The 12,986-nt window shown below is 38.4% G+C and overlaps 1 protein-coding gene across 2 annotated transcripts; it reads right to left on the reverse strand.

Annotated features, from left to right (window-relative positions):
* Positions 1-870: 870 nt before the first annotated feature.
* Positions 871-12,943, reverse strand: LOC139933938 (fumarate hydratase, mitochondrial-like). 2 transcript variants are annotated; one of them, XM_071928192.1, is made up of 10 exons: positions 12,531-12,943; positions 8,069-8,197; positions 7,193-7,303; positions 6,173-6,349; positions 5,301-5,456; positions 4,793-4,904; positions 4,284-4,364; positions 3,717-3,920; positions 2,837-3,068; positions 871-2,432 (listed from the first exon to the last, which is right to left on the reverse strand). In XM_071928192.1, the coding sequence occupies exons 1-10, from the start codon at positions 12,615-12,617 to the stop codon at positions 2,240-2,242; spliced, it is 1,482 nt and encodes a 493-aa protein (XP_071784293.1). In that variant the 5' UTR covers positions 12,618-12,943; the 3' UTR covers positions 871-2,239. The 2 variants fall into 2 exon arrangements, with proteins under 2 accessions (XP_071784293.1, XP_071784284.1); XM_071928183.1 differs by lacking the exon at positions 12,531-12,943 and adding an exon at positions 8,913-10,159.
* Between the last annotated feature and the right edge of the window lie 43 nt (positions 12,944-12,986).

The following is a 12,986-nucleotide window of genomic DNA, read 5'->3' on the forward strand; positions in this document are numbered from 1 at the left end:
CTCCTTGAAAAGGTGAACATTGACAAATATTTTCCTTTTTTATATTTCATAATATTTAACCATCGTTTGTTATGATATTTTTTATTTAATCACTGCTCAACCCCCACCTTCCCTCGTTTTTTTATTATTTATTTTGTAGATTGAACCACTCTTTATCAAATATTAACAGGGTCCATTTTCATTGAGCTTTTTAGATGTCTGCTTAGCGCAACAAAAAGCAGAACACCAGCCTTCGAAATATGCCATAGTATTAATTTAGCTGGTAACCTTACTCTGTCAACAATAATTTTGTTTTGCTTGGCTATTTTTTTATTTATCCCCTATGAAATTGGGTCCCAATTGAGATAAATTAGTTGGATACAATAAAAAAGCATATACATGTAAAACACTATTGTGGGTTTGCTTCTCAAATTAACAAATTCATGAGAGAATACAGAGGAATTGAACAGATTTTAAAAACCTGTAAAATTGACAAGTAGAAATTAATCTACAAAATAATGAAGAACATTTCATTCATCTTTCTTTTGCTTGTCAAGATTACGCTCGAGCAGCTAACATGCGTTACTGTTTTTAAAAGGCAAGAGGTTCGAATCCCACTCATTATCTTTGTAAAGCCCCCAAAAATGTTTTAAAAGATTAACACACAGGAAAGAGAAAAGTGGAATTTGTACTTTGCAGTATTGGAATACAATAGTGAGGTTTCCAAGACACCGTGAACAGAAAACTCTTTTTATGTGAGCTACAGTGGTTCTGGGGAGAACCACCGCATCTCACAGACAAAATAAATATGTACATGGCGTCTTCGCAAACCTCACTACAAGAAAGGACGCACAAACTTTAAAAAAATAGATGTTTCATACTTCATTGGCAGTAATTTAAAGTCATTTTATTGCCTACGTATGTTTTACATAAAAACAAACAAAACCAATACGAGATATTCCGAAATAGCTTATAGCATTAACTGGGTCAAATTTCATCGAGCTGCTTCAATCGAAAAATATAGCTTGGCTATTTTCTGCTATGCATTCATGAGCAGGATACCAGTCAAAGGTGACATGTATTTAGATGGTACATACTCTTATTCTGGTATCTATGAGGCAGCTCTATGAAAAAGGGCTCATGGGTAATTTCTTATACTTTAAGAACGCGGAGGTAAAACAAAAAATGGTGGTTGGCCATTGACCAGGACCTTTTAAACAACAAGTAAAATTTCAGAAGTGAACTCCTTCACCTAGGCCCCAAAAATTACAATTCTATTTACCAGTAAGCAAATATTTAATTGCACCAACTATATCTATAACAACTCCCTATAAAGTCCTACCATCCCATCACATCAGATCCATGAGGTATTTCTAGACAGTCTTTGAAACCATCACCTGGAACAATTTTCTTGTAACTTTGGCCAAAAAGCGATTCACTATTTTTTTTTCAGTCTCCCCTGCAGTTCCTATCAAGAAAAACAGAGACAGCTGGAACCCAATTTATTTTGGATCATCAAAGGGGTTGTGTAAGTGGGTGTTAGGCCCTATGTTTTCTTCACAAGGTTGAAAGTGTTATTATGGATAAGTAGAGCTGACAAAATAGTTGTAAACAATGCTCAAAATTAAACAATGATGTTTTTTATTCTACCAAGCGTGTGTAATTCCTTTATTGTGAGGACACAAGACTCCCCAGGACTTTTTCCCAGGACTTATTCACAGCCTTTTCACCCAATCACCCGACAACATCATCACAACAATCTTGGTTGCGCCATTTTGGGAGTCAATGCCCGGTTCGTTAAGAAGAAAGTGAGGTGCACATTTTAGGCGATGTGGTATTAACATGTCTACCACATGATATTTGCCTTATGTTTAAATTCTTTGGAAATGGTTTGCAACACTGGGTTCTTATTTGGAAATGGTTTGCAACACTGGGTTCTTATTCTAGACCCAAAGCATCTCAGATGTTACAACTAATTACAAACTACATTGGAAATCAAAACTATGGTTTGGTTGCAATGCAGACTATTTCTGTCTTTCATTGGGGACTGCTTCATTCCAGAATAGGCAAAGGGCACATGAAAACTTGAAAAAATCCTTAAGTCAGGAACAGTCCTAAGAAATCAAACACCAGGCTGTTCAAGTCCAAACCTCGTGAACTTGAAGGGTACTTGTAGTGCCCTCATGAGATGATGATGCAAAGGACAAAAGGCATAAGCATTTTAAAACAATGATGAATGGAACTAAACTATTTCCCTAAACTATTTCGGTCCGAGCATTAGTTCTGGTCGCACCCACTGAGTGAATTCTTCTTCAGTTAAGAAACCAAGCGTCAATGCTGCCTCTTTTAGCGTTGTGCTGTTTGCGTGTGCGTATTTAGCAATCTTTGCTGCTTTATCATACCCTATATGTTGATTTAAAGCTGTCACCAACATCAACGACTCATTCAAATATCTGGGAACAAGAATAGAAAAACAAAAGTTGTAAATGAGTTGTCTTAAAATTGTTTTGTTTCTGGCAAGCCACAGAGCTGACAACATTTGTATCTTGCAACAGGGGAGATTTTGTGCAAAAATCAGGGAGATTTTGAACAACAAAATTAGGGAGATATCTAGAATTAATTTCAAAATAACAAGCAGAATGTTTCTGTAATCAGGGAGATTTTCAAAATTGTTCAGTCAGAACATGGAAAGATGGGTTCATTTTCATGGAACTTTCTATAGAATCAGGGAGAGTTGGTAGCTCTTCACTGGGCTTGTTCAACTGCTTCCCAAATGGTTTGTTGCCTTTCAAGGTTTTTTTCCGATGGGACTCCGAACACTTAACTCAAAAATTCTGAAGTAAAACCAACAACATACCTTCCTATTGTGTCTGTGTTTGCCACAATTCCTGAAACACATTTCGTACTGAAAGAGGTACAAGCATCCCCAAGAAGACGGACCGAGCGTAGCACGTTGGAAACGATCATCGGCATGAACACGTTGAGCTCAAAATGACCATTGCTTCCCCCGACGGTAACCGCCGTCTGATTCCCCATGACCTGAGCAGCAACCATGGTGATGGCCTCACACTGAGTTGGGTTTACTTTACCTGTATATAAGGATTGGAACCAGTCAAATAAGGTCAGTTTTAAGCTGTGCATCACGCATCACACAACATATTGAAGCTTTCTTAAAATTATATATCGTACAAAGAAAGAACAGAGCATTGATAGTTCTTGCTCTGTGGCAAGACTGTGCAATGACAGTGTTATATTGGTAACAGAACACCATGTGACTTTAAAATGACCTTTGTGTAAGTTAAAGTAAAAAGACAATTTGGAAGAAAAATTTAGGCTTGTGTATGCCTTGATTGCGATCACTGTTTCTTAACTTTTCTTTTGCAAATTCTACACAGCCTTGAATGGCTGTTTGTTAAAGGCATTGTCACATACCAGTTTTCTCACTTGGTGTAAACACATACACTAGTCATCAAAGTTGCAAGAGAAAAACACCCTTGTTGCACACAGATGCCTAATAAAAGGATTCAGGCCTTAGATATTTTAATATTTGAGTGAGCAATTACCTCTTTCTAAAAAATTGCATTACTTCAACCGGAGCCGTTTCTAACAATGTTGAATACTATCAACAGCTCTCCGTATCTTGTTACCAAGTAAGTATTTATGCTTTATAATTATTTTCAAAAAATTACCAATAGTGTCCAATGCCTTTAAGTTGCACTTCTAGGACTAAAACTGACCTGGCATTATACTGCTACCGGGCTCATTCTCTGGAAGACGGATTTCACCCAGTCCACACCTCGGCCCTGACCCAAGGAATCGAATGTCGTTAGCCACCTTCATGATGCTGCACGCCACTACATTGAGGGCGCCGTGTACTTCCACCAGGGCATCTCGTGCTGCGAGGGCTTCAAATTTGTTGGGTGCGGTCACGAAGGGAATACCTAGAGGGTGAAGTGATCAGGGTAATGAAATGCTGCTGTCAAAACAGCGACTTGAATTCAGCCATCTGCGAAGTCATCTGAGGGCACAAGAGCAACTACCTCTGTGGAAATTTTACAGCTGGTAGTTGTAATAAAAATGGCACAAATGAAAAGACACGGACATAGGTAATTCATCAACCCTTTAGCGACCATAGCAGTCACAAATGGCTTGTTCAAAAATACAAATAGTGGCCGCAAAGTTAATCTACTTCCATTTACATAAAGAAATCAAAATAAAGGTTATGGTCTGATGTGAAATATTCCAATGTGGCACACACAGACAGTTCAACCAATGATAAGTGGGGATAATTAAAAACATAATACCTGTATGCTTCTTGATTGTTGCGGCCACTTTTTCTGCAAAACCAATACGAGTATTTAGACCAGTTCCTACGGCTGTCCCACCTGTAGCAAAAAAAAAAAAAAACACAAGATTTATTCAAAGACTACTCTTAATAGTTTTCCAAGTTTCTGTGGAAGGTCAAATGAAGAGAAAGAGCAAATTTATGATTATATGAATCCAAATTGAGAAGTTTTAGAATAAGGGGCAAGGGGTAAAAAATATCATGTTGGTTTCATTTTTGTGAAAAGTTATCCCCATCTCTGATTTTCTGGCTTAGAAATGTTTCACAATAAACTGTTCCGTCAGAGCAAACAAAAGCACTTTTCACATTTTCTCAAACAAAGCTTCCATAAGCCTATACTGTACATGGATGCAACAGAATGGTGGTATAATGGAGATATTCAGGTACGTAGGTAGAGGTGGCATTTGAGAGGTTAAGTAGTTGGGCCGTAAATGCATTTAGCCACTAATGTGAATCTGTTTCAGGTACCTGCAGCTAGCTGGTATAATCTCGGAAGAGTGTCCCTTACTCTTTCCACCCCATTAGCCAACTGAGTCCGATATCCACCAAATTCTTGCCCAAGAGTCATTGGAGTAGCATCCTGAAAAGAAAAAAAGACAATTCAAAAATCAACATGTTGTGATTCTGCTAAATAGCATGGTAGGATTGTTCCCAGTGTTTCCCTGAGCAGGAATTCAAACATTCAACTTGAGAATTTAGGCACAATTTAAGCAGTCTACATCAAAATTGTTAATTTCAGAAACACAGAGGCTATGGGAAAAACAATTAATAAACAGCACCAAACAAACAGTTTTAGATTTGCATTTCCTTTATGGCAGATCTTCACAGTGTGGTAAGAATATTGGAAAAGAATAAGTGAGGCAGTCACTGAAAGTAGTAAGATGGGCCAATTCATATTTAAAACACTGGTGGTCACTATGTGAGCCTACCTGAGTAAATGGTGCTACCAATCTAAACAATTCTCATTGACTCTTACCTGAGTATGGGTTCTGCCAATCTTGACAATGTCTTTAAATTCCTCTTCTTTCCTTAAGAGGGCATCATGCAGAAGCTGTAGTCCTGGTAACAAGCATCGGTGAATCTCCATGGCCACAGATATATGCATGGCAGTGGGAAATGTATCATTGGAGCTCTACGTAAGAATCAAACAAATCAATCAATTTATCAAACCAGGTATCATGTTAATGAACAAATTTCTACTACAGAAATGCTCCCGCTTTATCTCAGGGAAAGAAAGTATGAGTCTTTTTGTTGGGTACAAGGGTAAACCTTCATGCATAAATAGTGTTAACTTGAAAAAGACCTTTAAAGACACTGGACACTATTGATAACTGTCAAAGACACGTCTTTTCACTTGGTTTATCTCAACACATGCAAAAAATAAAAAACATGTGAAAGTTTGAGCTCAATTGGTCATCCAAGTTAAGAGAGAATAATGAAAGAAAAGTTGTGCGAATTCAGATGCTTGATTTCAAAACCTAAAAATCTAATTCTGAAGTCTAAAAATCGAATTCATATATTTTAGTGAGAAATTACTTCTTTCTCAAAAACTATGTTACTTCAGAGGGAGTCGTTTCTCAGACTGTTTTATACTATCAACAGCTCCCCATTACTTGTTACCAATTAAAGTTTAACGCTAACAATTATTTTGAGTGACTACCAATAGTGTCCAGTGTCTTTAAGGCTATTTTATCCTATCAAAATGCCTAGCAGCAGCAAATGGCCCAAATGTTTGACCTACTTACATTTACATAAAGAATTCATATTTTTTTTCTGAGGCCTCATAAAAAAGAAAGAAATGAGACTAAAGTTGGAAAAATATCAAGCCTGAAACACATCACAACTTACTTGGCTCTTATTGACATCATCGTTGGGGTGTATCGGAGATTTACTGCCCATCAGGCCTCCCATCATCTCAATAGAGCGGTTACTCAACACTTCATTCACGTTCATGTTAGTCTGAGTGCCCGACCCAGTTTGCCAGATCACCAGGGGGAAGTGGTCATCCAACTTCCCATCCTCAAGCTGCAAGTAATTTATGAGAAAGAAATAATTTAGATTAACCTGCAATAGTTGAGAGCTTAAAGACATTGGACACACTTGGTAACTGTCATATAGTAGTCTTCTCAGTTTGTGTATCTCCAAGTTGCGATACAACTATGAAAGAAAAGACACCCTTGTCACACAAAGTGGTTTGCTTTCAGATGCTTTATTTAGAGACCTCAACTCGAATTCTGAAGTCTCAAAATCAAATTTGTGAAAATTACTTCTTTCTCGAAAACTAAGTCACTTCAGAGGGAGCCGTTTCTCACGATGTTTTATACTATATCAACCTTTCCCCATTACCAAGTAAGGTTTTATGCTAAAAATTATTTTGAGTAATTACCAATAGTGTCCACTGCCATTAATTCTGAACCTGTCTTACAATATTGGCATTTTTCAAAGTACCTCGAGTACCTCATTGATGCATAGAGTGCTGTATTGTATAGGACTTAGAAAGGCACTGGACACATTTGGTACTTGTCAAAGACCAGTATTCTAACTTGGTGTATCCCAACATAAAATAAAAAAAACACTGTGCAAATTTGGGCTCAATTCGCCATCGAAGTTGCAAGAGAATAATGAAAGGAAAACACCCTTGTTGCATCACTTTGTGTGCTTTCAGATGCATAATAAAAGGCCTCAGCTGAAATCTTTTAATATTTGAGTGAGAAATTACCTCAATCACAAAAACTATAATACTTCAGAGGGAGCCGTTTTATACTGTCAACAGCTCTCCATTGCTCATTAACCAGTAAGTTTTTGTGCCAACAATTATTTTGAGTATGTGCAGTGCCTATAATATTATTAATAATATCTAACACATACCTCTTTAGCAGCCTTGACAATGTAGTCGGCCTTCTCTTGACTGAGACCATACTCTTTATTCACCTGGGCAGCAGCACCCTTAAGTACACCAAATGCTCGAATCAGTGGTACCTACAAGGTCAAAGTAAAATTACCAACTAATCTATACGTATCTCTGTGAAGGAACAAACACAATTTTTGGTATAGATGTCAAACCCTTATGTTATAGCATTGTGCGATAAGCACTGTGTAGTAGGTGCTTTCCACTGAAGAGAGAAGTGAGCAAAATTTCACTCTAACGAATTGGTACCCATGACACCTGCTACTCTAGAGTATATGTCTTACCACTAGACCACCAAGCATGCCCAGCGACAAGACATCAGTTTGAATCCTGTATACCAAGCAGGTACGTTAATGATTGAATAGATGTAATGATTGCATCGGGGAGAAAGAATAGTCTTACATGTAATTGTTTTTTTGTGTTTTGCCTTTCCACTAATGCGAGGCAAGCATTATATACTTGGTTCTTTCTAGAGTCTTCTCAAAAAAAAAAAAAAAAAAAAAAAAATCACAGCAGGTGTTGAATCTCCACTGAGGAAAATATCGAGTTTACAGTGCTTTCTACAGTCTGGCGTAAAGGGTTGAACACAACTAAACAACTATTTTTCTTGCATGCAACGTATCTAAGAGACTCGAGTCCAAATACATGCCATTCTAAGCTGTCATGCTTGTAAAAAAAGGTACCCTCTAAAATCCAAGGCATGTTTTGTTGACAGAATAGGGTTATTATTTTCTTTTCAGGAATATTTCAATAAAGAGTGAAATGTTTTACTTGACTGTGCTTCTTATAAATATAATGTACACTAAATGTGTAACACAAAAGTATCTTGCACTCACTGGCATTTTTTCTCGCTCTCCACCAATGTCAAAGTTCTTGAAGGAGCGTGCTGTGTTGGCACCATAGTACTTGTCAGTCGGAACTTCCAGATCACCAAAAGTGTCCGATTCCGTCCTGAATTTTTTCGCCTGAAAAGAAAAAAATATATAATAATGAAAATGCTGAAACTGTTAATGTTAATAAATTGGGATATTAAAAATGTTGTGAACAAAAAAGTAAAGCAAATCGTTGACTTTAACCAACCGAAAATTATTTTGTCACAACCCAAGATCTTGGAATTAACACTTGACTCGGGGGCCCCAGGCCAATGATTTTACTGTCGGGCCAGTAAAAACCCAACCAGACAAGTACAGCAGTCTTGTGCTTTAATTTCATACAATTTCATCATCACTGCCGTGCAATTATAACTTTATTTACACAAAAAAATATATTCAAATGTTGGCTTAGACTCTCCTTAGAGTCTGCCACGTTTATTACTTTTTTAAACCATGTATCACAAATATTCTCAAGATTACATGTACTCTTTAGTCAGTTCCTACAAACCTTTGTTCCTACTATTCTGTATACTCTTGGTTAAACCGCATAATCTCTTCTTATTTGGATTCTCTTCTTTTGAAGTAGCACAAATAATTCTGGTCATAAACAACTTAAGTAACAACTTAACTGGTTTGAAAGAAAAAGCTGCGAGCTTTGATTTGAACCCTCACGCATGTCTGCTGCCGATTTCACGAAACACTAGGATTTATCTTATTCTTCAGTTGATACAAACATTTAAGAGTAAAATACAGAAATAAGGGATGGATTTCGGTGAAATATACCAAAATATAATAAATCAATAATCACAGTGTGAAGTCTCGACTGTTCCATTAATTCACAAGATGAAGCGGAGCGTTTCTTTGCTTTTGGAAAGGGTGTCACGAGTCGGTCAATGTGAACGTGTTGTTGGAAACCAAGGTTACTGATCCTATCCTCATGTTGTTGTTGTAGACACAAAATGTCATCAACAGAAGGGACCTCTTGCTGTGGTAATTCCAGCTGCTGGTTCAAAGTCTGAGATGCAAGTGCAGCACTCATTTGCTTTCTTCTGTCATCACTTTTTGCCCTGATATTGCGGTTTGCAAATCCTGTACCATCAAGTACGCTGGTTGCTCTCAGGCCTAGGCAGTGATTAGTGTAGATTCTACTGCAGCCAGCTTTGGTTGATATTGTTTTGATCTTGTTACCAAGAGTGTGAATTCCAACTGGGACACATGAGTACCAGGGACCAGTCTCGGGTCTAACTGGTAGAGGTCTTTGCCACAACGTATCAGGACACTTTGGATGTAACTTTGACAGATACATCTCAAACGATGATACCGGACATGTGTCACTGCCTGGAAACTCATCCATGAAACCACTGGACATTTCATTATCATTTTCCTGATTGTTTCTGGTCACATTGTGTTCACGCTTTGTTACATAACGAACGCCATCTTCATCTCTGGAAATTATGAAATCACTTGGCTTCATTTCACGCATGTGCTCACGGCCTTGATTGCAGAAATTCATCAAAATATCAATGAACACTTTGTTTTGCAATCCGGTTGGAGTACTCGTGTCCAAATCATCGGAGGCCAGTATTCTGTCCATGTCAGCAGCCGATATTGGGCTCTTGTGCTTAATTTTTCCTTTCCCCTCACGTTCAAGCTTTACAAGCATGGTCTTGAAAAAAATATTACTCTCGGGAAAGCTTTCAATGTTACAAATATTCCACTTGCGGAGGGCTTGAAAATGTCTCTGAAGACCGTATCGAATTCCTTGCATCGATGATTTGGTGTACAATTCTCCATCGTGTTTTCTCAAGCTGGCGTAGAATCTGCACAGAAACTCGTCCAGATCACGCTTTGCTAAAGCTGAAACTTCATCAAGTGTTGTTTCTGAGAAGATTGCATAACTCTCCAATCTAGTCAGGGCGTATTTAATCTGCTTTTTGGTATTAGAGGCGTCTGCTAAATCAACGAAATCCTGTACATCGTCGCTTGAAACGAGATCAAATGACGTGCATTCAATTTTCACGCTACTCAATGGCAGCGCCATGTTTACCGACAACCTTTTTCCTGCGCTCTACGACACGAGCATGCAATGCAACGTAACCAACATACGGGATCGATTAATTTGGGAACGAAGCTGGGGAAACCCTCCAAAATAATTGTTTTGTACCCTATTGGACAGTACAGTTTTTTTCCGATGCAAATATTGGATCATGGAGCAATAAACTAGATTTGCTCCATGATTGGATGCATAGCGGAGTAAAAAATGTACTGTTCTATCTAAAATCCTTATCATTTTGACGTTTCCATTTGAGTTATAATCTATTACAACAATAAATAATACAAAGTTTGGAACAATATATAATTTATAAATTATTAAAAATACCATAGAAACTTATAAATTAGGTTAACTTTTAAAGGATTTGGTTTATAGGGCTGAACAAAATTAAAGAATGACACAGTGACACATATAGGATTTGAAGCATTGCATGGAGCGGTATCAATGTGTATTTGGTTTGCGGTGACAAATGTTTCATATATCAAACCACAAGGCTGTGTAGAGAGGTTTCACAAGTCTACAGATTGGCCCATGATGGGGAACATACTACGTCCAACCGATGTTTACACTATGATGTGAAACCGTGGTGTCACCTATTATGTTTACAGGAGTAAATAACTATTAAGACTCGACTCGATCGACGAAAACAGACTGTTTTGTCAAATTTGTCCTGGATTAACCCCATTTTTCTCGCCACTCAACCAACAACTCACATTACCTATATCACCCATGGGGGAACCAGTCTTGCTGCCCCATTTTTTTTCTCTTGCATGATGCCTTGCTGCCTCAGAACCCCTGATAAGTGATGTACATGTGCCAAAACAACGGTGCTTTTTAATTAAGCCTGTGGTCAATCCACTCGTTTCAAAGTATAGAAACCTGCAAAAAGGCATCAAGTCAAAGAGCGACTGGTCCCCTCTCATTCTGTTCTTAAAATTTTCTTCATGTCTAATACAGTGACCATGCAAAAAGGTGTGTCGATATAAATAAGGGGTCAAGAAATTGTGTGACAAATCAAAAAGGTTCAGATTTCAGAATGGTTAAAAATTTATTACTAGAATGCTCTTTGGAATAGTAGCAGCATATTGATGCTCCATACGCAGTCTCCCCCTCTCAAACTCTCCCCGCAGTTTCTCTCTGTTCCTCTTTAGATGCTCTTGCTGTTCATTTCCTAATCTTTCAGCATATGCCTGTCTCCGTTTTCTGTTAAAGGAACACGTTGCCTTGGATCGGACGAGTTGGTCCATGAAAAGCGTTTGAAACCGTTTGTTATGAAATGCATATGGTTAGAAAGATGTTTTAAAAGTAGAATATAATAATCCACACAAGTATCACTCAAAATTGCACGGTTTTCATTTTACGTTGCGAACAAACACAGTCGGCCATTTATTTGACTCCCATAAATGGCCAACCGTGTTTGTCGACGAGGTAAAACGAAAACCACGCAATTTTGATGCATATTTGTGTAGATCATTGTATTCTACTTTTACAACATCTTTCTAACCATAATGATTTTATAACAAACGGTTTTAAAAGACCAACTCGACCGATCCAAGGCAACGTGTTCCTTTAATCTCCTCGAGTTTCTCTTGCGTTAGACCTTGTCTGTATCTACGCTTTCTCTCTGCGTCTCTTCTTCAGTGCCTCTGCTTTTCCTTGCCCTCGTCTTATTGTATGTTTATTTCCCTTCTCAACTTATATTCCTTCTTCTTTGAGTGCTTCTTCCTTTGCCTTCTTATTTAGTCTGTAACGCTTTTGTCTTATGCCATAAGACACGGCGGAGAGATGATTGCTGCGCAGGCGGTCATCTTCGGTCATCTCATGTCTATAGAGATGGATGCGAATTCTGTCCGTTTCCTTGATTACAGACTTCATATTTATCTGGGTTTTTCTCTCTCACCTTTTGTCGATAACTTGTTTGTTTCCCTTTACGTACTGTTGGATTATCTTTTTTGGATTCAAACTCTTGTGCTGGTTGAGTTACAACTGAATGTTGTTTTTTTTTCCTCTGGGCAATTCAATCACTGTGAGGAGAAGATAATCATACCCTTTTGTACACAGAAAATGAAGAAAAAATGGAGGAAAGTCAAAACCAAAAAAAGAGGAAATCAGCTGAAAAGAGGAAGTCTCACATGCCTGCATCTGCCTGCATCACTGACTGACGTCCTACCAGCAGGGCTAGTTGAGAAGACCATGTGCCTATACCACTTCGACCACTCCAATCAAAGTTCATTCGTCACTCAAAAAGGCACAAATCTGGCAAAACCTGTTGTTTTGATAGAGTTGGTGTGCATAAATAAATCGTGTCCATGGTCAATTCCTACAATATTAGACAAACAAACTTGCTAAAACCTCACTGATAATAATACCTACCATATCGCTTGCTTTCCGACGAAATGAGGTTGTAAACCCTACTGACGCCAATAATTTCCGCCGGACAATATGTTGAATGGTTGTCATTTAGTGGTGTTGTTGTACAGGTGCACAAGAACAGCTCCACCACCGGTCCCGTCGGTCTGTACCTGCCGTCTCGTCGAGCGCAAATTTCCGCCTTGCGCAAATTGAAACTTGCGCAGAGACCGAGTGAGCGAACTCTCTGTTTTTTTGCTGTAGTGTAGACCCTTTTAGAAATCATGGCTTCAACTTGGGCTCCGACTTTAGGTTCAGTCTTTGCGCTGTGTTTTTCAATCGCAAGTGGATAAAGCCGAAGTCGAAGGCTAAGCTGATTCTGCGGTTTCGAAAAGGGCTGTTTAGGCTTAGGCCGTGTCCGAAACGGCGACTTCGGCTACAGCTACGGCTAGATCTCGCGTGTCTGCCTATTCTTCAACA

This window comes from Asterias amurensis, chromosome 1 (genome assembly GCF_032118995.1).
Source record: "Asterias amurensis chromosome 1, ASM3211899v1".
NCBI classification, from domain to species: domain Eukaryota; kingdom Metazoa; phylum Echinodermata; class Asteroidea; order Forcipulatida; family Asteriidae; genus Asterias; species Asterias amurensis.

Excerpts from the sequence above, each read along its gene's own strand:
- LOC139933938 (XM_071928183.1), bottom strand. The coding sequence starts at position 10,145 with ATGGCGCTGCCATTGAGTAGCGTGAAAATTGAATGCACGTCATTTGAT. Across the intron at positions 6,350-7,192 it reads TTGTCAAGGCTGCTAAAGAG|CTTGAGGATGGGAAGTTGGA; the intron begins GTATGTGTTAGA and ends AATTACTTGCAG. Across the intron at positions 4,365-4,792 it reads ATTATACCAGCTAGCTGCAG|GTGGGACAGCCGTAGGAACT; the intron begins GTACCTGAAACA and ends TTTTTGCTACAG.